This window comes from Pelodiscus sinensis, chromosome 8 (assembly GCF_052426305.1).
Source record: "Pelodiscus sinensis isolate ZL-2025 chromosome 8, ASM5242630v1, whole genome shotgun sequence".
Taxonomy (NCBI): domain Eukaryota; kingdom Metazoa; phylum Chordata; order Testudines; family Trionychidae; genus Pelodiscus; species Pelodiscus sinensis.
The window spans coordinates 15,395,423-15,422,283 of NC_143059.1; the positions used below are offsets into that span (position 1 = coordinate 15,395,423).

At 39.6% G+C, this 26,861-nt stretch overlaps 1 protein-coding gene across 1 annotated transcript in view; it reads left to right on the forward strand.

The window, feature by feature from the left end:
• NRG3 (neuregulin 3) overlaps window positions 1-26,343 on the forward strand; it is a 912,476-nt gene extending 886,133 nt beyond the window's left edge. The window contains exons 8-9 of the mRNA XM_006112415.5: window positions 1,699-1,869; window positions 15,613-26,343. Coding sequence (XP_006112477.2) covers window positions 1,699-1,869; window positions 15,613-16,120 — 679 coding nt within the window. The 3' untranslated portion in view covers window positions 16,121-26,343. The remainder of the gene's footprint in view (window positions 1-1,698; window positions 1,870-15,612) is intronic.
• The last annotated feature ends 518 nt before the right edge of the window (window positions 26,344-26,861 follow it).

The following is a 26,861-nucleotide window of genomic DNA, read 5'->3' on the forward strand; positions in this document are numbered from 1 at the left end:
CCATCTGCTCTTGGTGACTTATGACTGTTTAATTTATCAGTTTGTTCCAAGATTACATCCAATAAATCTGGGATAGTTCCTCAGATTTGTCACCTAAACAAATGGCTCTTGTGTGGAAATCTCTCTCCCACGCTCTGCAGTGAAGATTGAGGCTATTAATGTACAAAGCTTCTCCCCAATGGCCTTATCTTCCTTAAGTTCTTCTTTATCACCTTGATTGTGCAGTGGCCCCACATGTTTGGCAGCCTTCCTATATCTGATATATGCAATATTAGTTTTTGTAGTGTCTCTTTAAATTCTTTTCTGGCCTGCCTAATTTTGCTTTTTCACTTGACTTGCTGGAGTTTGTGCTTCTTTTTGTTTTCCTCAAGAGGATTTATCCATTAAAAGATTTATTTTTTTGGTTCTGTAATTGCCTCTTACTAATCTGGACGTAGTGACTTTTTTGGTCCTTCTACTTCTTCTCCTTCTTGTTTGTTTATTTTGGGGTATATATTAAAATAAAAATTAAAAAAATCCACGCAGTTTGCAGGCATTTCTCTTCTTGTGACTGTTCATTTAAATTTCTATTTAAGTAGCTTCCTCATTTTTGTGTCATTCTTTTTTGAAGTTAAATGCTACTGTGCTGGATTTTTTTTTATATTTGCTCCCTACAATGATATTAAATTTCATTATATGATAGTTGCACATGGGTTCCAGGAGTAGCCTCTCCAAGAAGCAGTTACTAATGATGTCTAGAAATTATTATTATTATTATTATTATTATTATTATTATTATTATTATTATTAGGTTTTCTGCTCTTTGAGTTTTCTGTCTCTTGTCTCCGTGAGCCTTTCACAATCACTGCCACCATTCTGGGCAGGTTTTTTTGTAGTATATTAATCCTGCTATACTCTTCTTATTATATTGCAGAATTTCTATCTTTGGAGAAATTGACTTAGGATTTTTACTATGTTTGACTCTATGCTTTATCCATAAGATTTTGCCATAGACTAACTGATAATGAAGGAAATGCACAGATGAGATACTGCAAATAAGTATAGCAGAAAACAAACAAGTCAGTGAGGCTATGCTATTGTGACCAGCTAATGATGGAAATAGTTTGTGGGTTAATGGTGTGTTTCCTTATTTTTGCATTAGCAACAACTGAATTCAGCTCTAATGTAAAATAACTTTATCTAGATTCCAGATCCCTTATGTTTCATGCAGTAAATGGGAACAATTCTCAGCTCCCTTAAAATTAAAAAAAAAAATGAAAAGGTTGCAATTTTCTAAAATAGGAAAAACACATCACTACAAAAGGTAACTGAGTTGGTACTAAAGTGGACAGTGCAAGTTGATAAAGCATTGGTAGACATGCCTAAAATTTAAGGTTCAGATCCTCAGCTGTTTATCTGACCCTAAGTATCAGGATGATGATGAGAAAATAGAAGGGCATCTGACCAAATAGAGAAATTACAAAAAATCCACTGTTTATTTATATTCCTCCAGGAGAAACTGAAATTTAAATATGGCATAAACAGCAAAGAAAGAATTATAGCATTATATTTTCATGGAGAACTGCAGCTGACATCACAAATGACAACAGCAAAGTTATAATATTGTAGTTCATGTATTATTAATTCTGTAATCTTACGCTATACATTGTTATGTTGGGGCTCTGGTAGTTTTTAACTGTATTCTTGCTCTTTTCCCAGAAGTCTCTCTTCATGCTGCAGCCCAGGACAAAGAAGTGGAATGCTACACAAGAATGCCTTTCGGCGGACTCCACCCTTACCTCGGGGTAGGTTCAGTGGAATTACAGGACCAGCATATCAACAGCTAGAAGAGTCAAGGATCATAGATCAGGACACAATACCTTGTCAAGGGTAAGTAATAAAAACAACTAAGGCTATCAACTGCAAAATAAAATAAATAAAAATCTCTTACTTAGAAAATCTCTTTTGCTATTACAGTACTAACTACAGGTTGAACCTCACTAGTCCAGCATCTGACCAGTACCTAACCAGAAAATTTGCTGAACCATGGGAGGTCAATATTGTCTAGCAGCATTACCAACACATTCACTGCTTACTGGGCTCTTAGAAGATATTTAGGGTTAAATTAAAGCTAAATAATAGCACAGAACATAGACGGCCAGGACTGGTGGCTGTAAACAAACTTTATAGGGCCCCAGGAAACTTATCCACACCCTTGTTAAGTGGACACCTACCTAACTAAAATAATTCTGGACTATGGATGTTGCCGGACCAGAGAGTGCTGGACTAGAGAGATTCAACCTGTAGTTTTCAGAGCATTATCCATTAGGTGTATAATGTTAAAAGCAAAAGTACAGTTTTAACACATTGGCCTTTGAGGATATCATATTTTTATCCTCATCTCCCGGGGATAGTCACATCTATCAGGGATGGTCCAGACAGTAATGGGTCCTGCCATGAGGGCAGGGGACTGGACTCGATGACCTCTCAAGGTGCCTTCCAGTTCTAGTGTTCTATGATTCTATGATTCTACGTGGATGGATGCTAAAAAGCCTGAAGAAGAAATGATCAGCATGGACTGAAAGGGATTACCCACTTGCCACCTTTTATAGCTATTGTATTCCTCATGTACCAGTGTTGGGATCTGTAATTCGAATGAGTTGTACTCGGCATTGTCTCCACCACCAGTACTGACCTACTGTGGGAAAACAAATAGTACAAAGCTAATATTTAGTGTACAGTTATAAAACATAGTTCCTTACATACATTTGGGCTGCTTCTAGACTGGCATGATTTTGCGCAAAATCTTGCCGCCTGTCTACACTGGCTGTGAGTATTTGTGCAAGAACACTGACTTTGTACTGTACAAAATCAGTGGTTCTTGCGCAAATACTCTGACGCTCCCGCTCAGGGATAAGCCCTCTTGTGCAAGTATTCTTGCGCAAGAGGGCCAGTGTAACAGCCCTTTTAACAGCCACGTTAATTTCTTGCGCAAGAAAGCCCGATGGCTAAAATGGCCATTGGAGCTTTCTTGCGCAAGAGAGCATCTATACTGGCATGTGCCTTTGCGCAAAAGATTTGCTTTTGCGCAAAAGCATCCGTGCCAGTGTAGACACTCTTGCGCAAATACTTTTAACAGAAAAACTTTTCCGTTAAAAGTATTTGCACAAAAGCATGCCAGTCTAGACGCAACCTTGGGGTAGATGTAATTTTTCACTGGCCTTTGCTCTTTAAAATGCACACGAAGTCAGGAGGTTTTTCTTTCTCCATCCGTATTCAGTAAAAGATGCAGCAGTTGTATGCAGCATCAGTGTTACTCTTAAGGCTTGCATTTCAAAAGTTCAGCTTCCTTTCAAGGCAATTGATGTTGCAGCTGCTTGGTTCCTCTGAAACCCAGTTCATAATATTTGAGTATACCTCAGTGTTTCCAGAAGATCCTCCAGAGCCTGAACAAATACAATTCTTGTCAGATGAGGAAGAAATGTCAGGGATGTGATGTGTAAATGCCCTGCATCTGGCACTTAACTTAATTCACATGAGCTGGTAGAAATCAAGATGAATTGCACCGAAATCAGTGGAGACCTACTGATATAAAATGAGTGTAAACTAGAATATAAGCAGCTTCCAGAATTTCCAAACTGAGTGCCACATCCAAAATGAATAAAATCAACTGAAGAGACAACATGGGCTTATGTATGATGGCATTTGTTTATAGTTTTGAAGGTCAGAAGCAACCATTGTGCTCTTCTGCTTTGACCCCCTGGATAACACAGGCCACAAGTATTTATTGGAATATATATCTGTATTCAGAGAGTGCTTTTCTCCCTCAGGTTCCCGAGCACTTGACAGACTGCATTCTGTGTACGTAGCAATACAGACTTACCTTTGGGTTGGAGGATACCATCTCAGTGGCACATGGTATACTCCACAGCAGTAGGGGAAAGCAATTTCAACCTGGACACTTGGGCCAGTCATAACTCTAATAAAAAACTGTATCAAATCAGATCAGAAAGAAACCTGTTCTGAGCCCCCTTCAGATAATTGTACCACTAGGGACTATTGAGAACAGTCAAACACATTTATTTTAATGGTCTTTTTGGCTTTTTATTTTAAATTATTTTTTTACCTAAGTCATTACAATAATCCCTTTAAATTACTTAAGGGATTCATTGGCTAACAAATACAATATCTATTGTGAGGCCGTTTTATTGTACTTCCTTAAAGTATAGCATGTTTAAGGAGAGCTGGTTGCCATAATATTTCAAGGCTTTGAAAGGGCATTTGACAAAGTTCCTCACTAGAGTCTGCCAAAAAACAGAAGAAGTCAAAAGGAAAAAAACGAAAACAAAAAAACACTAAGACGGGAAGCAGCTTGTAGGAATAAATAGTCAATTTTCATCATGTTGGAAGTTTAATAGCAGGGTGCCTCAAGGGTTCAGTGATGTTTCAATATATATATGAGTTCTGGAAAGGGGGAGGAGTAGGGAGGTAATAAAAGTCACCAATGGGGCACAAGGTTATTTAGGTTCTGAGACAACTGAGGAACTTCAGAACGAATTTGCCAAGCTAAGTGAATTGACAACAGCATGGCAGATAAAGTACAATGATGATAAATGCAATGCAATACAATGTGGAGGGATACAATCTTTCAGGATTCTAAATGAACTGTATCCATGTAGGAGAGAACGTTGCTCAGCGTGCTACTTTCTAGTCAAAACAAACAGGAATGATAGGATGCATGAGGAACCTCGTGGAGAATCAGAGAGAAATTATTATACAGAGAATATATAAATCAATGGTTCGACCTCTTCTGGAATGAGCTCTGCAACACTGCTCAACCCATCTCAAAATAATATTTCAGAACTAGAGAGGTTCCAAAGACAGATGATTAAATTGATCATGGTTACAGAAAATCTCTCATATGAAGAGACACTGAAAGGGCTGTGATTGTCTGCCTCAGGAAGGAGACAAATAAATGGGGGCATGATAGAAGTATATAGAATAATTATAGTTTAGAGAAGGTAGGTTGGGAGATTTTTCTGTACCTGTCTCATTACTCATGATTGAAGGGGCATTCAATGCAATGAAAAGGTGCCAACTTCATAAATTATTAAAAATATAAAAAGTACTTTTTCAAACAATGCATAAATATAATATTAGAAAAAGGATGTGATATTTAGGTGGATAACACTGATAGACTTATAGTAGTTAATGCTAACAACTTTGGAAGGACGTAAAATCACACAGTCAAATATGTAAGCCAATCTCTGCATAAGATGTGGGCAGATTATCACACAATTGTCTAGTGCAGGATATCCTATACCTTCTCTGAAACAGTTGGTGCTGGCCATTGCCAAGATGGGATACCAAACTATCTGGAACTCAGGTCTGATCTAATCTGTCGATTCCTATGTTTCTATAAAAATAATAAAATTAAAAAATGGATATATGTGGGTGAGAGTAGCAGATTTTTGCTACATACTTTTATGCTTTAGGGGTTTCCATTGCCTGCTATTGGGTATTGCATAATGTGGGTTTGACAAAGTCCATTGGGTTCATTCATTTAATTCAATAGCTATTGTTTCAGGCCATGTACAGGCAGTCCCCGAATTACGCGGATCCGACTTATGTCGGATCCGCAGTTACGAACAGGGATTTTCTCGCCCCGGATGACGGGAGCGGCGGGATGCCCGGTCCCGCCGCCTGCGTCCTCCGGGGCGAGAAAAGCTGCTCTGCGTCTCCCTGGTCTGCTGAGGGGAGGGGAAGAGGAGCCAGATCAGCGCCGCGGTCCCGCCTGGGTCCTCTGCCGCTTTGCTCAGCATCTCCCTGGTCTGCTGGGGGGGGACGCAGCTAGTGCGCCCCCCTCCCCCAGCAGACCAGGGAGACGTGGAGCAAAGCTCTGGGCCTGTGGTAGAGCAGGTGGGGCACTGCCGGTTGGTCCCGCAGCATCGCTCCTTGGCGCTACTGGACCAACCCGGCAGCACCCCAGCTGCTCTGCCCCAGGAGCCCTGATTCAGCTGCTGCTGATCAGTTTCAGCAGTGGCTGAATCTGGACGCCAGTTCCGACTTACATACAGATTCAACTTAAGAACAAACCTACAGTCCCTATCTTGTACGTAACCCGGGGACTGCCTGTACTTTTCTCTTTCTTCTAGTTGTTGCCAGTATATACAAATATGCCCCCAAACAAAACATGAATGGCCTCTCAGTGTGCCTGTAGAAGCTCTAGTGCTTATGTGCATTCCTACACTAGAATGCTAGGAAAAGGTCCCCAGATAAGCACAGCTGTATCCAGGGCCAGGGTCACAGAAATAATTGTAGCCAAAAAGTAGCAAAAATTTGCACTGGAAAATGATAGAAGAATGGAATCTTTTTGTAGATTGGCAATTCTGAAATCCCTTGGTGCAAGTTTTAGAAGGTTCTGTCACTGAAAGTCTGTTCCAGACCTAAGATTTGTCTTTGCTTGGGGTAATTTAATCCCAGCTACATGGATATCAATGCCACTGTCGGAGCCCATCTCTGGGGCATACATAAAAAGCATACATTGACATAAGGAGGTTGTTTGGATATCCTGCAGGGGATGAACAGCGACTCCGAAGTATGAGCACCCTGATCAAGTTAACAGATAGGTAGGGAAGTTGTGTGTCCCCTTCACTGGACTACATAGTTTTTTGTTGAAGTAAATACAGACAAATAGGGTCAAAGTTGAGGTTCTCCTATTGGCAGAGATCCAGTTGCCTGCTTAACCCAGTCAAATTTCAAATAGTGCTGGGGTTTTGCGGATAAATCGGGTCCTTAAAAGGGCACATTAATTATAGGATATTTATTATATGATGAGTTGAATCTGTCAAACTCGTGTCATCTCTATGTCTGTGCATGCTCAAGCCACAGAAGGTTTTTCTTTTTTCTTAGGAGCTATCAATCTGAAGCAAATAAGGAAATTCATAGTCCCACAGAAGTACATATGAACAACTGCAATTTCAATTTATTTTATTGGCTGGTTCTGTTAGTTTGCAGTGGTTGTTTTTGGTCACTATTATATTTTAGTTGTATTTGATCTCTTTTTTTTTAAAGTAGGTACCCATGGAGATGCAAATTGGAAAGGGTTCAGAAAGGAGCCAAGAGAATGATTTCAGGTCTGGAAAATCAGCTTTCCAGTGAGGGACTTAAGAAGCTCAGTCTATTTAGCTTATCAAAGAGAAGGTTAAGACATGACTTCACCAAAGTCTATACGTACCTACGTGGTGTGAAAGTTTCTGACAATGTGTTAGCGGGGGAGGTTTTTAATGTGGAAGATAAAGGCATCACAACATTCAGTGGCTGAAAAGTGAAGGTACTAGAAAAATCTCAAAGTGGAAATGAAATACAACATTTTAATGGTGAGGGTAAATTAACCATTGGAATACCGTTGATGAAAAAATGTCTTTTCTGTCCTCTCGGAAATTCTGAGATGTTGACATTTTTATTTGTCACAAATTGGGTCAAAAAGACAAATTCTCTTAATTTTTCACCACATGAAATATTCTGCAAGATTCCATTCCAGAAGTTATCAAAACATTTCATTCAGAAAAAGTCAGAGCACTGTATCTCAACCACTTTGACATTATCAAAATGTTCTGATATTTTTTCCCTGAAAATGAGAATGCAATCAATCATTGTTGCTAAGCTTTCTGATTTTGTCACATCAGCATTTTCCAGCAGACTAGGTCTTTTGTCACAAAATGCTGATATGACAAAACCAAAAAGTTTTACAAAAAACTTTCAAGCTCAGACATCTTTCTACAAGGTATACTGTTGTCCACTTCAACCCTAAGTTAGTGGGCTTAACACACAAGTTACTGGTTGAATTTGTACAGTATTATATGAAGTCAGACTAGAAATATTACAACGGGGGCTGCTTTGGCCTTCAAATTTTTGAGTCGGTGGACAACTTCTTGGGCCACAGAGCTGAAGAGACCACCTGGACCACAATCCACAGAGCTGGGCCACAATCCAACCGCTTTTTGTTGGAGTGGTGCAAGGCCTCAACAACGTTCATTCTGTCATGCGAGAGGGGTAGCCAGCCCAAACCTGAGTGGTGCTGTGATAATGTGAGCCCAGTGACTAGCCTTTGACTGTATCAGTGTAGTACATACTTCTCCCACTGCCACTGCTGATACCGGCTGCCTATTCCAGCCTCTTTTTTATGAAAGCCTGCCAGACTGAGTGCATCCAGTAATAGCTGAAGGTATATCAGGAAGCTTTGCAGGAAAGGTAGAGAGAGTGGCTCGCTCAGAGAGCTGTTACTCATTCAGATTTGAAGGGAATGAGGGGTAGGAACTTATGTACAAAGGAAGTCGGATCTGCTGGTGAGGTAGAAGAAGGTAGCCTTCAGAAAGAAGGGGAAGAAGGTCACCAGTGGGGAGGTAAATCTGTTGCCCCCACTCTGTAAATAGTGTTCTGCAATTCTTGGCATATCTAACCATGGCTTACAACAGGGCCCAGGTTAAAAAAAACCCAGATTCGTACTAGCATTAATGTATGTGGCATTCTTATTATCTAAGGCTGAGTCAGTTTGCTATCTGCATACATGTGTGTGGTTTAAGTCTTGAATTCTGTTATGAAACCCAGATCCTACAAGCATGAGGGGATGTCTACACAGAAAAGTTATTTCGAAATAACAGCCCTTATTTTGAAATAACTTTCCTAGTGGCTACACAGCCAAACCGCTATTTTGAATTTATTTCGAAATAGCGGAGAGCTTATTTTGAATTTGGCAAACCTCATTCCAGGAGGAATAACGCCAAATTCGAAATAGCTATTTCGAAATAAGTGCTGTGTAGACACTTATTTCGAAATAGGGGGCCTCCAGCCTCAACCAAGAACACTTCCCTTCCTTCCCCCCCCCCCCCCCACCAGGAGCCCTTAAAGGGGTTGACTCTGGCCAGAGTGCCTGTGCCAGCTCTAAGCCTGCCAGCCCAGAGCCAGCAGTTGCTGCACCTGACCCAGTGGCCCCAAAACATGAGCCAGCAAGCCACTGGCAGCCAGCCCTCCACCGCTCCCCAGGAGCAGTCTGCCAGCTCCCTGGAGCCTGCCAGGGCCCGGAGAAGGCAGGCAACTCTCTGGTCCAGGGTGGAGATCATGGACCTTATTCAGGTTGGTGGGGGGATGCCCCCAATGTCCATGATCTCTGCACTAGAAGAAAGAACGTGGCCGTCTATGGCAGGATAGCCAAATTGGTCCGGTAAGACCCCGAACCCTGAGCCTTGGGCTTCCCTTCCCCCTTCTTCCCCTTGCTTCCCCCTTCCAGCTCCCTCCTCCCAGGTTTCCCCCTTCCCTCTCCCACTCTCTCTTCTCCCCTCTCCTGCCTCCTTTCCCCAGTCTCACCAGAGTTTCATTCCCTCCCCCCGAGTTTTGATAACTAAAGAGAGTTTGTGTTCATGAAAATCCATGTATTTTATTTGACATCAGGAAAGGAGGTTAGGGAGGGGTAAGTGGAAGGACGTGAGGGAGGAATGAGGCATAAGCCACCGGTGGGACAGACCAGGGAGGCTCTTAGTGCTCCTCAGGGTGGAAGCTCTTGTGCTCCTCAGGGTGGAAGCTCTTCCTGGATACTGACAGCCCCCTGATGGACCTCCCGGATGGCAGCCTGCAGAAAGTGCAGCCAGGCTCACAGCAACGCGAGAGAAGCACCAGAGTGCCCAGGGGCAGCTTTGGCTCCATGTTGCAGAGTGCTGTGGTATCCCGAGTGAGGGCAATCAGAGCAATCAGAGACAAAATGCTTTGCTGTTCCTCATCGAGGTAGGCAAGCAAGCAGGGAAACCTGAGAACCGGCTGTCTGGGGGTGGGGAGGAGGGATGTCCCTTTAAGCACAGACCTCAGATAGATAGACTCAGGCAGCAGACCCACACAGTAAGTCCTGATCTGGAGCCCTGCTGGAACAGGTTCCGGCCAGCCTCAAATGCTATTCAGAGTTCACTCAGTGTGGATGCGCTATTTTGAAATAGCAAAATGCTATTTTGAAATGCATTTTGTGTGTAGACTCGTTATTTCGAAATAGCTATTTCGAAATAACACTGTAGTGTAGACGTACCCTGAGAGTTTAAGAAATCCTCATATTGATTAATCAACTAGTACCAGCTTGTATTCATTTACATTTCAAAGGATGGAATTCTGTAAACTGCTCACCGTGCCTTAATCCAGAAAAACACACATATGCACAAATTGCCACACACACATACATTAATTTTGTGTGTGTGTGTTTGTTTGATATTTTTAGTGTTATTTTTAAATCTCTTGTTCTCTGGCATACCAGCCTGGGCCAAACACAAGGGTACAAATACTCTGAGGCTACGTCTAGACTGCAAGCCTCTTTTGAAAGAGGCTTTTTAAAAAGATATTTTCAAAAAAGCATCTTTTGAAAAAGAGTGTCTAGACTACAAACATTACTTTCGAAAAAGCAAGCCGCTTTTTCAAAAGAGAGCACCCAGGCAGTCTGAATTCTCTCTTTTGAAAAACCACAGTTTGCATTATATAGTGCCTTTTTTCAAAAGAGCTTTTGAAAAAAGGCATTCTTCCTCATAAAACAAGGTTTTCCACGGTCGAAAAAACTGCCGCTTTCTTTCGATTTACTGTCGGCAGAACACGGCAGCAATTTAGACTCAGGGGAAGTTTTTTTGAAAAAAGGCCATTTTTTTCAAAAAAAATCCCTATAGTCTAGACACACCCTGAGAGAAATCTGTTTCTGACCCAAAAAAGGAAGTGCCGAAAATCACACAATATGGCTTTCCCCTTGAGATTTACAGTGCAATTGACTGTAGATCTCACAAGGAAGTCTAGTCTTGCAAAAATGTTTGTTTAGCTCTCCAACCCCTCCATTTTCCACATAAATATCTGAAGTTCTGATTGCAGAGCCAAACCTACAAAGTACTCCACATCTTCTGGGGCTCATTCATCATCTGTCAGTCTACAGGTTTGACAGAGATTGCACATTCATCTTTAGCAAAGGAGAGCTGTTATAATTGCTTATGCCTGGCTAACACAAATATACTCCATCTGCTGATTTTTCTTGTCTTTTCTTGCTTGGGGGAAGTGTTTGCTGCTTTCCAGAAATGCCATGTCACCTGATTTGTAATAGGGCCCAACAGTTTAGAGTTTGTTGAGCAGAGTTAATATCAGTTGATTAATTAGTGCATATTGCTAATTCAATAGTAGAAAAAAAATTAAATCCATAAACAAACAAAGCACCAGCAGGCCATTTGCATCCTCAGAGACTGACTGTGGTTGGAGGGTGACAGTCTATTTTTGATTAAGTGGCCAGCATTTTGACTGCAGGTTATAGACAATAGCTGCTTACATTTCAGGATAGTAACTTACAATTTGATAGAGTACTGCCCTGTTTCAGATTATGTAACCACACACATCCAGACGTGTGTGTATAATACAGACCAATGATGCCATATAATGCCATTTATAATGCCCAATTGAAGTGAGTTGAAAGATTCCCCCTTACCTACGTGGCTTTATGTTTTGACCCATACTTTGAATATTTAGAGCTGGTTTGCTGTACAGTCCAACCTGCTTTCCAACCCAAACCTCCCTAGCTGCAATTTAAGCCCATTGCTTCTTGTTCTAGCATCACGCATTAAGGAGAATAATTTTTCCCCTTCCTCCTTATAATGCCCAATCAGGTACATGTCAGAACTCTCTTAACCAGGATTCTCCGGTTCAGCAACATCCATGGTCCAGCATGGATGCTGCAGGACCAGGGAGTGATGGGGGAGGGCCAGCAATAAAGTTCTCTGCTAGGCTGGCAGGGCAGTGGGCTACCCACAAGGAACTGACAACAGGACTGCCCAGCATGTGGTAGTGTGGCTGTCCAGTGGGTCTGGAAGGCCTGATGCATAGCGTGCACGTGCTGGCCGAGGGAGCCCCAGTGTGCAATGCACAGAGCTGCTCACAGAGCCCTGGTGTGGTGCGCGCAGCAGCTAAGGAAGGCCTGGTGCACAGGGCTGCCCAGTGCCCTAGCGCCGGGCTGCCTGGCAGAGCCTTGGCAGTGATGGCTGCCCAGCAGGTTGGCAGAGCTGTGGGACCAGCAGTAGGTGGGGAGCTGGCTGGGAGGCCAGTGGCAGGCCAGGGGGGGGGTAATGGCAGGGGTCCAAAAATGACCTCCCTCATTCTGGCAAAATCCCTTATCCGGGACCAGTCAGGTCCTGAGGATACTGGACCAGGAAGTTCCAACCTGTACTTGAAAGCTGCTATCATGCCCCCTCTCAGTCTTCTTTTTTCCAAATTAAACAAACACAATTCTTTCAGTCTTCCCTCATAGCTCATGTTCTCTAGACCTTTAATCATTTTTGTTCCTCTTCTCTGGACCCTCTCCAATTTCTCCATATCTTTCCTGAAATGTGGTGCCCAAAACTGGATACAATACTCTAGTTGAGGCCTAATCAGTGAAGAGTGGAGAGGAAGAATGATTTCTCATGTCTTGCTCACAACACTCCTGTTAATGCATCTCAGAATGATGTTTGCTTATTTTGCAGCCATATCTCACTGTTGACATATTTAGTTTTTGGTCCACTATGACCACTAGACCCCTTTCTGCAATACTCCTTCCTAGACAGTCACTTCCCATTTTGTATGTGTGAAATTGATTGTTCCTCCTTAAGTTGAGTACTTTGCATTTGTCCTTATTGATCTTCATCTTGTTTACCTCAGACTATTTCTTCAGTTTGTCCAAATGAGACCACTCTAGCTATAATGATTTGAATGTTATATAATAATTGAATTCAAAGGAAACAACAGCAGGCACAAGCCAACAAGTTTGTTCTGGTTTGTTTTGTTTTCATTTATTTATTAAACTGTCCTCTCTATAGGTGGACTTCTTTCATCAATATAGATTCTTTGAGATGTGGCAGCAACAGATTTTGATACTTGGACTTGAAATATGTCTATTTTCAGTCAGTTTTGCATGTTTCTTTATCATTTGCCCAAAAGTTATTTTGCAACTTTCCTGAATACTTCCACAATGATTCACAACTGATATCTCTTCAACAGGAGGAAATCCACAAGGTATCTCAAAAGGCCTGTCAAAATTATCCAGTATGCACTGCTACTTGGAGTAGGCCAGGAACATTTTGGACACAGAGGGTGTGTCTACACAGCAAAGTTATTTCGTAATAACGGCCATTATTCTGAAATAACCATGCGAGCGTCTACACAGCAATTCTGTTATTTTGAAAAAATTTCAAAATAATAGACAGCTCATTCCGATTTCTGTAAACCTCATTCTACGAAGAATCATGCCTCTTCCAAAATAGCTATTTCGAAATAAGATGTGTGTAGATGCTCCACTTCCACTTTTTTGAAATACTCCCTGTCAGCCGACGGTCAGGGCAGTGTGTGTGTGTATGTTTCCGAGAAAAGGTTTAACGTCCATGCCTTTACTGCTAGGACCGGGGTCCCATCGCAGAGGGTGGCCAGCAGGCCAACAGACGCCCCGTTATATAGGAAGAGCTTATTACATCTTAGATTTCAGCTGCTAGAATTCAGAATTCCTTCGCAGCGGGCAGCCTTGGAGAAAGACTGAAAAATGCCCCAGTGGATCCTGTCACCTGGGAGTGACACAGATCCAAACGCCCAAGCTCTTCCTATAACTGTCCCTTTAGACCGGCTGAAGTTCTTTTAAATTGTGCTTGGTTCTATTACAGCAACTGAAGGAGTCAGGTTAAAGCTTAAACAGTTACAGGTTTATTGAGGAAGCTTATAAATCATATGGTTGCAATGGCTATTGTTCTATTTCTTAACTATTAGCAAAATATAGGTCTTAAAAATGGTTACAAAGAAGATAAAGATAGAAAAATAGAAATAATGGTACCAAGTAACAGCTTACTCTTTCTATGTGTACACTTAAGACAGAGGACCACATCCAGGTACCATTTTTACCCCCTTCTGTGCCTCTCGACTCCAGCATGTCAGGCCAGGGCCGGTCCCTCAATCCCTAGGAAAGACGAAAATACGAGGTGGGCGTCCCCATAGAACCTCGGGAGGTCAAACACCTAACCCGACCAGCAGGTAGAGGGTAGAATGACACTCAAAGTGAGTGTATGCTGGGCCCATCTTTTATACTCATGGGGTCACGTATTTCTCTTTCTTATCTGTAATGCCAATTGATGCTGGTCTGTCTGCTGTGAGACCAGTTCTTACAAGGGAGTTGTAAACTTAATTTACACTTGTAAGAGAGAATTTGAGATGATTAAATTGGAAGTACGGGACATTGTTTTCTCAGTTGGAAATTCCCCTCCCAGGGACTGTGTGTGTGTTCGAATCAACATAGGTGCCAGCCTCAGCCTCGAGGCCAGCTTATTGACTTAGCTGCTCTCTATCCACATATCTGTGTTTCAGCTTCTCAGGATCAGATGAGCCAGCATAGACTATGCTGATATTATTGCTCCTTCTCTGCCCTGTGCTTCAGAGAGGCAAATAAGATGGATGATATGGGGTTAGTATGTCTGGCTACACTCCCCACCAGAGCCATTCTATTCCTCCTTGGGTCTAAATTGAGTTAGCATGTCTCCATTAGGGAAGTCTGCCTTGGACTAATTTTGAGGTTTCCCTGCAGTGTAGACGTGCTATTTCGAAATAAGCTATTTTGGAATAACTATTCCAGAATAACTTATTCCGAAATAACTGTGCAGTGTAGATGTAGCCAGAGTATATAATTCTTTGCTTCTGAATCACTTGAATGGGGTGTTAGAGTAGAGAAAGTGTTGAATTATATGTCCAGTGATTACACATGGGCTGTGTCCAGACTCAGGGGTTTTTTCGGGAAAAGTAGCCTTTTTCCGAAAAAACTTCACCTGCGTCTAGACTGCGGCCGCGTTCTTTCGAAATTAAATCGAAAGAATACGGCTTTTCTTTCGATGGTGGTAAACCTAATTCCACGAGGAAGAACGCCTTCTTTCGAAAGTGCTCTTTCGAAAGAAGGCGTTCTTGAAAGCAAACAGGCTTTTTAGAAAGAGAGCATCCAGACTCACTGGGTGCTTTCTTTCGAAAAAGCGGCTTGCTTTTTTGAAATTCCGCGTGCAGTCTAGACGCTCTCTTTCGAAAGAGGCTCTTTCGAAAGTATCTTTCGAAAGAAGGCTCTTTCGAAAGTATCTTTCGAAAGAGCCTCTTTCGAAAGAGGCTTGCAGTCTAGACATAGCCATGCTGAAGATGGATATACTGAATTGTGTGTACAGCAATCAATGTTCAATAATCACGCTAACTACAATCAATGGAAATCTGGTGAACATGGTGCCTTAGGGAATCTATATTTCTTTTTTATTAGTTCTTTAGCTACTCAGACTAAATGACACACTACAGTGACATGAGGTAGTTAAGTACGTGAGTACTGCAATGCAAGTCAAGATGGCTAGTTTCTAACAAGTATCAAGCTACATTTGGGCCTTGAAGTAGAAACTCAGAAAGGCCAAATTGCATTATGGTCAAATCTTGTTTTTCCTTACTCGTGCGCAATGCATGTAAGCTTTTGCTTTTACATTGTCTGATTAAATAGTGTTGTGAAAATGTGATGAATGTAAATGAACTTTTTCAACAGATGTTCTGGTTGTGTCATACAAAATGAAAAAGCTATTTTTTTTGTTATTATTTTAGGTATTCATCCACTGGTTTAAAACCGCCTCAGAATACTTCAATAAATATGCAACTGCCTTCACAAGAGACAACTCCTTATTTTAATAATGTGGATCAGAAGGACTTGGTTGGATATTCTTCATCAAGGGCCAGTTCAGTTCCCATCATCCCCTCAGTGGGCTTGGATGAAGCCTGCATGCAAATGCAAAATGTTTCTGAAGTAACAGGCGTCAAATGGTGCAAAAACTCCTATTCAGCTGAACTTGTCAATGTCAGTGGCCCAGGCAACAATCGTCTTATAGCAGAGCAACAGGAAGTGAAAATTTTGCTAGAAACTGTCCAGGAGCAGATTCGAATTCTGACTGATGTAAGGAGGTCAGAGGACTATGAACTGGCAAGCACAGAATCAGAGAACAGTGCAAGTGAAAACACAGCTTTTCTGCCCATGAATCCCATGGCGAAATCAGAACGAGAGGCAAAGTTTGTCTTAAGAAGCGAAACACACAGAGACTCAGCATTGACCAAGTGACTGAGGAGAGTGGGGGGGTGGGGAAATAAAGGATGGGTGCATTCAATGCTTTGCTAAACATGAAGGAAGGAAATTAAATACAAATTATTTATATGCATTAATTTAAAAGCATCTACTTAGAAGAAACCAAATAGTCGATCACCCTCATATCATAGTGTTTTTTAATAAAATATTTTTTTAAAAGAAAGAAAAGATACAGGAGGGATAAAGCATACATCTAAAGATTTTTTGTTTTGAGGTTTTCTTTTTGGGAGGGAGGGGGAGTTGGGTGTTTTCCCCCTGAGTTACCCATTCAGTTGCAGAATACAGTATGTTTTTAAAATGTCCCATTTGGCTGTTAGAAGGTTTGGGCTATGCATATTTTTCAAAAAGGCCAAATTCATTCTTAGACTCTTTGGTTTCAAAGTAGAGCTGCATTGATCTGTCCACCAGCAATTCATTCGCTGGTGAGTAAGTTCTTCTTGAGTAGCCTCAAATAATACAGGCCCATAATTTCCCTCCTGATTGCCTGTAGTTTAGTCCCTGAGTCATAATTTTAAAACTAATCAACACACACACACACACACACACACACAAAGCCTCATTCTTTCCAAGTCTAAATGCTGAAGTATGGTTCTAAGCCACCTAAAATCTGAAGCAACAGTAAATCCCTGATTCAGCCCAATGCTTAAGCATGTGACTTCCTTTAAGTACATGAGTAGTCTCAGAGAAGTAAATGGGACAATCCCTGACCATTGAGTTATCACGCACATCCTTGGCTTGTTAGATCAGGGCTTAAGAGCAAGAGTTGCAATGTTCAAATATTGCACTGTGCAGCTGCATCTCATTATGAACTATGCTCATGAAATTTGGATTTTCAATGGCTACGTCTAGACTGGCATGATTTTCCGGAAATGCTTTTAACGGAAAAGTTTTCCGTTAAAAGCATTTTCGGAAAAGAGCGTCTAGATTGGCACGGGGGCTTTTCCGCAAAAGCACTTTTTGCGGAAAAGCGTCCATGGCCAATCTAGACGCGCTTTTGCGCAAAACAAATCTCAGCTGTCTACACTGGCCCTTTTGCGCAAAAGTTTTGCGCAAAAGGGACTTTTGCCCGAACGGGAGCAGCATAGTATTTCCGCAAAAAGCACTGATTTCTTACAGTAGGAAGTCAGTGCTTTTGCGGAAATTCAAGCAGCCAGTGTAGACAGCTGGCAAGTTTTTCCGGAAAAGCGGCTGATTTTCTGGAAAAACTGGCTAGTCTAGACACAGCCAATGAGAGAGGGAAAGAAGAAGAAAAGATAGTGTTGGGGGGGGGGTGTTATGAATTTTCTACCAATGGGAATTTAAACCACATTATTTTGTCACAAAAATCAGTTTTTTGAAAATGTTCTACTTTGAAAACATTTTTGAGCACTCCAAATGAATACTTTTAAAGTATATTTTAGTATGGTTTGTTCAGAGATCAGTTGGGAAGATACAATATGATCAATAGTTGACATACATTTGTTCATGCTGTACTAATTTATTTCCATATTCAATTTTTCCCAGTCATTTTAAGTAGACATGACTTTATGCTTGTGAACTTTTAAGGCCCCCCCTTTACTGCAGCTGGTTTGGCATGGGTGGGTCCATGCATTTGCAAAGAGCTGTCTTGTCTTAATAAGGTTGTGGACGGGTGCATATGTTCTGTCAAATAGATCCATTGGGAGGATAAAGGTTTTAGAAAAGAAAGATCATTTGCTGGTTGCAGTGAGGGTGACCAGACAGCAAGTGAGAAAAATCAGGACAAAGGGGTAGAGAGTAAAACGCATCACTATAACAAAGAAAGCCCCCAATATCAGGACTGTTCCTATAAAATTGGGACATCTGGTCATTCAAGTTACATTTTCTGAAGCACTTGCTTTCTTACATTTTTTTTTTCTGTTTTTCTCCTGTATCCACAATATATGGTATGCCACTAATACAGTGACCTAAATTCAGTAATGACATGTGAACCACTATTTTGAAATGCAGTCTGTTTAAATTATTTGTTTTAAAAAATGAATGAACTGTAGTACATAATTACCAAGTAACATTCTCTGTTCAATGCCAGGAAACTGGTTTCTTTATTAACAAAATCTACAGTATACACAAAATGTATTCAAATACAAACTCCTCTTACAGCAAGGAAATTGCTAAAGTTATCAGATATGCCCCCACTTTCCAGTTCACAAGTCTCAAGAGTGAATTTCCAAAATAGAACAATCGATCGGTTGTATGGTGAGATGGAATAAAGCAATATTTCAACTTCTGTCTAGTGAACTGAACAACAACAGAAAAAAGCTGAAGGCATATGCCGTTTATTTTCCCCCAGTTAGGGCATTATGGAAAAAAAATAGTATTCACATTAAGAAGTTGTGGGGGGGTTTTAAAGCAAAGGTAATGGAATTGTCTCCTTTATACAATTTTCTATGGCTATAATCTTTGCTGTGTGTTTTCAATAAAAATACATACGATAGCAAATTATGATTTATCCCCCTGGAAGGAGCATCTTTGGTTTTGACATTCCTTTCTTCAAACATCACTAGCTCAGATTCAGCTGGACTTGAGGAAGGAATTCTCTGAGAGAGGGAGTGGGGTGTTTTGTTGTCAAAGAAAGCTCTAATCCTGCAATTTGAGATGTGTGGATAGTGTCCTATTTACTTTAGCAGGGCTCAGGGTGGGTGTAGCAGGCTGCTTCCAATGAGGGAACTACAAGATCAGTGTATAATATATACTTTTCAATTTGAAACCTTTTTTTAAACTGAGGGAAGTTTGGCCTTATTGCCCCAAACCCAACTACGTATTCCAATCAGAAAATTCACCTTTTGAAATGTATTGGAAACACACAGCAGGATTTCTGGAGAAGAAAGAGGCAATGCCTTTCTTAAAAGAAAATGTTAGTTTAACGTGCTCAAAAGCAGGAACGGTGGAAGAACGATGTATTAAAAACTGACGGGTGTCTGACTGAATAATAGATGAAGATCTGAAATGGGGGGAAATCTTCAGCTCATGTTAGAGTTGCTGTCTTGTATTCAGCAAAGGATGTGTGACTGTGATATGTTACCTGTGCTATTCAGTTTCAGCATGTTTGAATAGAGAGACCTTAATGCTAACCTTACGCTAGACTAGTGTATTATTTGTGAAGAATATCATTTCTGCAATTATTGATTGAAAATTTCATTGTTCCAAGAGGAAACAGTTAAAGAAGATCTAGAAAGACCACTTTAATATGAATTATATGTTTCTCTAATGTTAAGTATTTCCTCCTGAACTGCTATATTTTATAGTTGACTGGAACACAATTTTCTCTGACTTCTGGCATTTTAATTATGCTGGCCACAGAGAAGAATTCATAAAGTTACATTCCTGAAATACCAGCTCATATTTTTGTTCTAACTTGCACTCCATACAATCCCCCTGAACACAAGATGATTAGAAGGGGTGTAAGTCAGTGCACTATAGAATGTAGTGCACTATAACAAAATTACATCTGTTCCCCAGCTGAGAAACCAACTAATAATCTTCCGTGGAAGAAGCTCTAAACTCACTGAGGTACACACAATATACAACGAATAGTCTTGCAGCATCTTAGAGACTAACAAAAAATGTAGAGGGTATCATGAGCTTTCGTGGACACAACCCACTTCTTCAATAATTAAAATTTACAGCTGATCTGTAAAGATCAAATATGTTAGGTGTGAAAAATCCACATAGGTTGTTACACTTCTCTAAACTGGGAGAATAGCTAATTAAATGATTTTTAATTGGCCAAGGGAAATCAACATTTCTTGAGCATATTACTATTGAACAGAATTGTAAAATACGAACCTAGAAAGTTGTAGATGTTTTGCTTCTGAATAGGGTTTCTTAAAAACAACCCCCTTCATGCCTCCCTATTAGTAGAGGGCTCCCAGCAATCTAAAATGGGAAATGTAGTGATTATGGACACATTTTCACATTGTTTAAAAGTTATTAACCATTGAAAACATTATAATTCCATAAGGCAATACTGTGGCACTCTAACTTACGTTAAATATTCCTTTACTTCATGAATAGCCTTCCTGAGTAAGGCTATCAGAATCAATTAGGGAAAAACCATTAGATAGTTCCCAAGATTCTCAACTGATGTATATTCATACAGCTCCATTGAATTTAGTGGAGTGATGCCAATTTACATAATCTGAGAATCTGTCTCAAATATCTTCTACCAAATTGAACTGTTCAATACAGTTCAGAAAAAAGTAATCTCTCATGTGATATACAGAGTTCTGCTTTGATCCATGAGGCTATATTTGTTTTTAATGTGACACTTCTACTGATATCAATGAAAGTTTTGTGCAAACACTGTAGAGTGTGGATCACAGTGGTTGACTGTCAGGAATGATTACAGTATTGTGGCTATCCCCCCACAATAATCCTCAATGAGGCCCAGGTCAGCAAAGCACTTATGTATAGCTTGAGTTTACATTTGGAAACCATTGAGAACCATATGCTCACAGTCAAGTATTTTTAGATGCCTTGTTGAACCATAGCCTAAATGAAGGTCTGTGGAAGATACCAGACCACCTTCAAATCAGCTTACAAACATAAGTGCTGTCATGAATGTATTTTTAAAAAATCCCTGGATTTCAATAAATTGTCAGGGACAATGGTGCATAAGCACTGTTTCGTATTTATGATCAGTTGTATGCACTGGTAAAACACTAAGAACCTGATCCTGCGATTGCAAAACTCTCAGAACTTCAATGAGAGCAAACCTGGATCCCAATCAAAATAGCACAGCATGGAAAATCAAAGGTGCCCACTCGCTTTATCATCTCATAGGACATTTTAGATGCTGGCACCTGATGTTTTGTATGTACTGTGATCACAGAAAACTGGAGTGAAATCCCGCTCAATTTATTTATGCCAGTTTTCCCTTTGGACGGAATAATGAATTTCTTTGGCCCTTAGTGTGCAGTGTTTGGACTTGATATTTGCAGATTAGCCACATTATATTCTTCTATGGATTTTAAATTGCAGATTTGAAAAGTTCAGTCATTGAAATGTACATCAAAGAGTGCAAGCTATGTCAAAGCTCTAATGTTCTTACTGGACAGATATTGACATCCGTGAGTCTTTGTCCTGTTGACTTGAATTAGCTTGGTCACTGGATTGGAGCTTACAGAGCATTATTTTCTAGTTTTTTAATATCTAGCTAGAAAGCATATAACTGAAAACTGGAAAGTTATTGGAAATACACCCTTGATAAGGATACAATAGTTAATAGTACCTGTATACTGCACGCTGTTAAGATGATGTAATCTTTACAAATGTATGAGTTGTTAAAATTGTGTGTGCATTGAAATTGCCAAAACACAATCTACCTGAACTTCTCAATAACTGAGTTTGTAAATTTTAAAGAAGAAGGAGAGAGAAAGCTTTTAATTCCCTGCTCTTTATTGATTGGTCTTACACTGGGGGAATGGCTAGACTGCGGGGGGATTTTGGGATACCAGAAGTATCCCAAAACAATTCCGCTGTGTCCAGGGAACACATTTGCTCTTCTGCTTTTTTTTTTTTTGGTGGCGGTCACCACCCTCTGATTCTTAATTTTTTTACCCAAGCATCATTACTGAAGTCCTGAGTTATAAAGACAGAGAGATTTGCTGCTTTGACTTATTTTCTTCAAAGAACTTGAATAGTTCTCTTTGTATAAAGGTCCTGCAAAGAAGGAGATATTTCTAATGCTCCAGACTGCTATTTTAGTGAAACTTTTTATTTTCAAATTAGTACTAATAATGTAAAAAAATCATAGCAAACAAAATCTACATAATTTTTTCTATAAAGGGAATTATATTTTATATGTATAATTAATACTTTTTTACTAATGATTAAAGAGTATAAATTAAGTATAAAACATACCGTATGCATATGGCATGTATATTCTGTGTGTGTTGATATAGCCTTCAGCAGTATCTAATCTAATTGCATCAGAACGAGACCTTTGTTCCATTTAAATTCTCTATTTCCATTCGGCACCAACTACAATATGTAATGTGTGACAATGGGTGTTCATGCCTTATAGATAAGCTTTGTCTCATCCTCTTCCTTTCCCTTTAACTTGAAGGCCCTGTTCTTCACTGATTTCCATTCCATGCAATATTACTGAAGTCAAAGGGGTTGCAATGGCTATGGAACAACACAGAATGTAGATCACAATGCCATATTCCAACACCCTTACTATGGTTGAACTTAGTTTACCCACATAAGGAATAATGTCATTCAGCATCTGGCCTTCAAGATCAGAGGACTTAACTTGTAAGTCCAGAAGCAAGTAAACTTAAGCTCCAATCCTTCAAGGATTTAAACAGTTAACTCTATGTACTATGTGTAGCCCCAACAGGGATTTCCCAGTCTTTGCAAGATATGGGCTTAAGTGATTTTAAACGTTAGCATATTTTTAGTATGTCTTGATGTTGTTCTTTTATGATTCCATGAGGTTTGTAACACTTCACAAATGATGGAGTCAAAATGTCTCCCATTATTTTGTTGTCTATTATGTAACCATAAGGCCTGAGAGGTTTTGATCTCTCTTCTTTTGGAAACTCTATTTTTTTCAGTGCCAAGGATACCCAATACTAATATCTACATGAAATAACAGAAATAAATGCTGGCAATAGTCTGACTTAACCAGATTAAAACTTCAACATGCTTGAGGTCCAAGCATACTAAGCGGCCAGCTTTTCTGACCAAACAAAGTTATTTTGGGGAGCTGATGATTCTTTACTATACTACAGTGAATACTTTTGTGTGTACTACTGCTGCCCCTAACAGTGTGAAATGTTTTCTGAATATACACTTACATTAAACAAAAGTTATGTATGAATTCCTATTAGTATAAGGGGTGAAATAGGACTGCAAACCCAGTCCAGTACTAGCTGAGCTGCATATTTAACTAGATTTCCTTTTATTGGAAAACTCGTTATTATATTGGAAAACTAGTCCTAATGAATGTTTGGCAGTCATTAACAATGAAAAGTTCTATTAGTAAAATAGCTTCCAACTCTTTCAGAAAACCAAAGACCAGTATCCACACATGAAGTTACCTGAGTTATAATTTCAAATGTTGCTTTTTGCATCCCAATATTATTAAAGTTCCTCAAATGGTTAAGATTTTGAACATATATCGAATCAAATAATTTGATGGGATTAATGCTAAACCACACAAAGTAGCTATCACAATAGATGTATTACCATTTTAAAATAATACTTGCTTTGGAAAACTAATAAATGTGATTTTATCTCAATCAGTGTCATGAATAGTTGGAATCTACTTATGTCCAACATTTTAAAAATGGTATTCTAAATTGGTTACAACGAAACAGTTGGTGTCTGTTTTTTTCCAAAATAAATAGTGTCAGCAAAAGGTAATAAGGAAGAAGTGGGGAAATGAGAAGATGACTTAATGTGGTCTTTTCTTATTTCTGGTAGACACTACTCAGCATCTTGTACTTTAAGAATTACATGAGAATATTTTGAAATAATATTTGTCTCATTGGACAAAATTCAGTCCTGTACAAAATGAGCACAAGCCTTATGTAACATTTAACAGCCAAATACATTTTTAAATAGTGCTTAAGTGGGCCATATGTGTGCTATAGACTTTGGTTGGCTGTCTGCATAAGAATGAATTTCAACCTTTCTGAAGGTGCATCTACACTGCCTGGCTTAACTCAAACTAAACTTTGCAAATTGAGATACATCAATTGTGTATTTTATTTTGAAATAGGGAGTGGCTACACAGCACTTATTTCGAAATAGAGCACTTTTCTTCTGACTTCCCTTAATCCTCGTACAATGAGGGTTACAAGAGTCAGAGTAAGAAGTCCTCCTACTTAACAGTATTTTGACACTATTTCAGAATGACTGCCTGCTGTGTAGACGCGGACTAAGTTATTTTGGAATAGTGCTTTTTATTTTGAAATACAGCCTCTCCTCGAGTTAGGAACGAATTACGAACCAAACATTTGGCTGTAACTCAAAATGTTCATAACTCGGACCCCATTGAGTTACTTTGTGACTGCACTGTTCATAAGCGTGGGTTGCGTTCGTAACTCAGGGACCGTCTTTACGACTGCTCAATGGGAGTTTTGGTCGTAAATTAGAATGGTTGTAAATTGACCGTTTGCAACTCGGGGACCATCTGTAGTGTTGCAGTGTAGACATATCCTGAGAGAACTCTGATCTTGTCCAAGGGAGAATCTGTGAGTGTACTCAGAAAAAGTAGTAAAGGATCTAGCTTTACATTAAAAAAAAAATTTGTAAGCTAAGGAATTACCAAAATGAAAGCCATTTCTTAAATCAGGAATATCTTAGAAACAGTTCTGATTTCGCTGATTCTTGAATGGAAGTAACAAATCAAATGGAAACATTAACAGCCTGTATTGCCACTTGTTTAAAAAAATCATATTTCTCCTGTTTTCTTTTTATGAAAAAACATTTTCACGGGTAAATCCAGAATAGATTAAAGGAATGTAGAGTAGTATGAGAAACTACTCTTAACCATAAACTACTCCTTCATGCTCTTCCTGGCTTAAATGATTCCTCTAGTGATCTCAATACTTTTCCATCTGAGCTGGTTTAAATTTTTTGAATTTCAAAGTTTTAAACCTTTGAAATTTTATAAATTTTGCATTTGAGAGGGAGAAGAGGGGAATGTAATAACAAATACATTGTGACATTTCCTCTTCCTCCTCTCTCCCCACTTTTTTCCATCCACCTTTTCTTGCCGTATATACTTTCTGTTATACTAATGAAAAAAAATACAAAGGAAACAAAAGTGTGTCCCCACCCCCACATAAATATATGAGGACAGCCATCCAGGTTTTGTTTTGTCTGTTTCTGTTTGAGAAACTTGAAGCTATAAAAGCTCAACACCATTCTTGCTGTACTGCTAACCTGCCATTTAAATCAATGGGAGGTTTTGGTATAGGTTGGTGGTAGATTTGGGCCTAACATGAACATTTTAAAAATCTAACAGATGGAAAAATTCTGATCACAACGCCTAGACCAGAGTCTGATCTGATGTAAATAGATGTGCTTTCATTGAAGTGAATGAAGATAGACCAGAAAGGGGCTTCCAGGGAACACATTGTGGAATTAGATCCTAGCTGTAGTGGCAAAATTCTGATTAGCTGCAATGAAGCTATGATTTTCACCCAGATGTTTAGATGCAATCTAATATACCAATATCATAAGTTAATTTTTGTCTTTGTGTATTCACAGTGCCGGAACTATTGTGGTTCCTCTTCTACTGCTAAAGAATATTTCTAGTAGAATCCAAACATAGTTTAAGAGTTATTTTTCTCCCTGACTATTTAGTTAAAGAGTTAAAAATATAAATATATAGGGCCAGATAGACTGCTATGTGAGACCTGGCATTTGGATCCATGCTAATTTACATTGAGGATCTGGCTCATGGTTTGAATTAACCTGTTCTTTTACATATCATTTTAAATAATTGTAATAATCCATTCTATATGGGTGGTTTCTGCAGCATTTAATTCCAGCTACCCTCATCTTTTATTCTCCTTGACCTTTGTACAGCCTCTGCTACTGTCTGCAGCCCTGTTAAAAGTGGCCATTGTAGTTCTGCAGTTATCAGAATAACTAATATTGGTGAACTAATTTCGCTTCAGTTCTGCCTTTTGTATGACGAGCACTTCCTACCTTTATCTAAAAGCTGTATTGTCTCTCACATGCAAACATGCCTGTGAACACACGAAAAGAAATAATCACTCTGTAGAAATCCTAGAAATTCAAATCGAGTCCCAGCGTATGTGATGTGCTGTGTGTTCTAGGTTGGTTTTCAGACAGACAGTTGTGTTGAATAAACACAATAAAAGTATATTTTGAAATTAGTCTCTAAGTACTCTTCCTGTATGTTGTATACTCAACACGCTGGTGAGTACATTCACCTCTCTTACTTTTTTAACTCAGGGTGCATCTACAATGCACTGTTATTTCAAGATAATTAGCGTTATTTCAGAATAACAATACAAGCATCTACACAGCCATTCCATTATTTTGAAATAATCTTGAAATAATGGACAGCTTATTCCGAAATTTGTAAACCTCATTGCACGAGGAATAACACTTATTCCAGAATAGGTATTTTAACATCAGGCATGTATAGATGCTTCACTGCCGCTATTTCAAAATAGCCCCTCACCAGGGACATTCCAAATGATTCTTCCTGGGGCTAGCACGTCTACATTAGAAAGTCTGCCTCTTACTAATATTGAGGCTTCCCTGCCATGCAGATGTGCTATTTTGAATTAAGCTATTTTAGAATAACTATTTCAGAACAGCTTGTTTCAAAATAAGCATTCAGTGTAGACGTACCCTTAATGAATAAGGGTGGGTTTTTCAAGGAGCCTATCGGTAGTTAGATGCCTTATGCCCTTAGAGATTTTTGAAATGTCCAGCCCCAAAAGGAAGCTAATTGAAGACTTGTTAAAAAATAACGGCCCTCTGAAGGGAAATAGTTATTCCAAACAACCTGCGTGGGGGCTTTTTTTTTTCTTTTCCAAATAAATTGGGTCTTATATGAACCAATCTACATAAACAGTTATTTCTGTTATCTTATTTGCAGACTGGGACATGGCATGAATACAGGCAGGAAGTTTAAAATTGATTAGGGGTTTATAGTCTTTCCTTACAATTCCAACTTTAGAGAAATTCATGCTTCCCAGTGTGC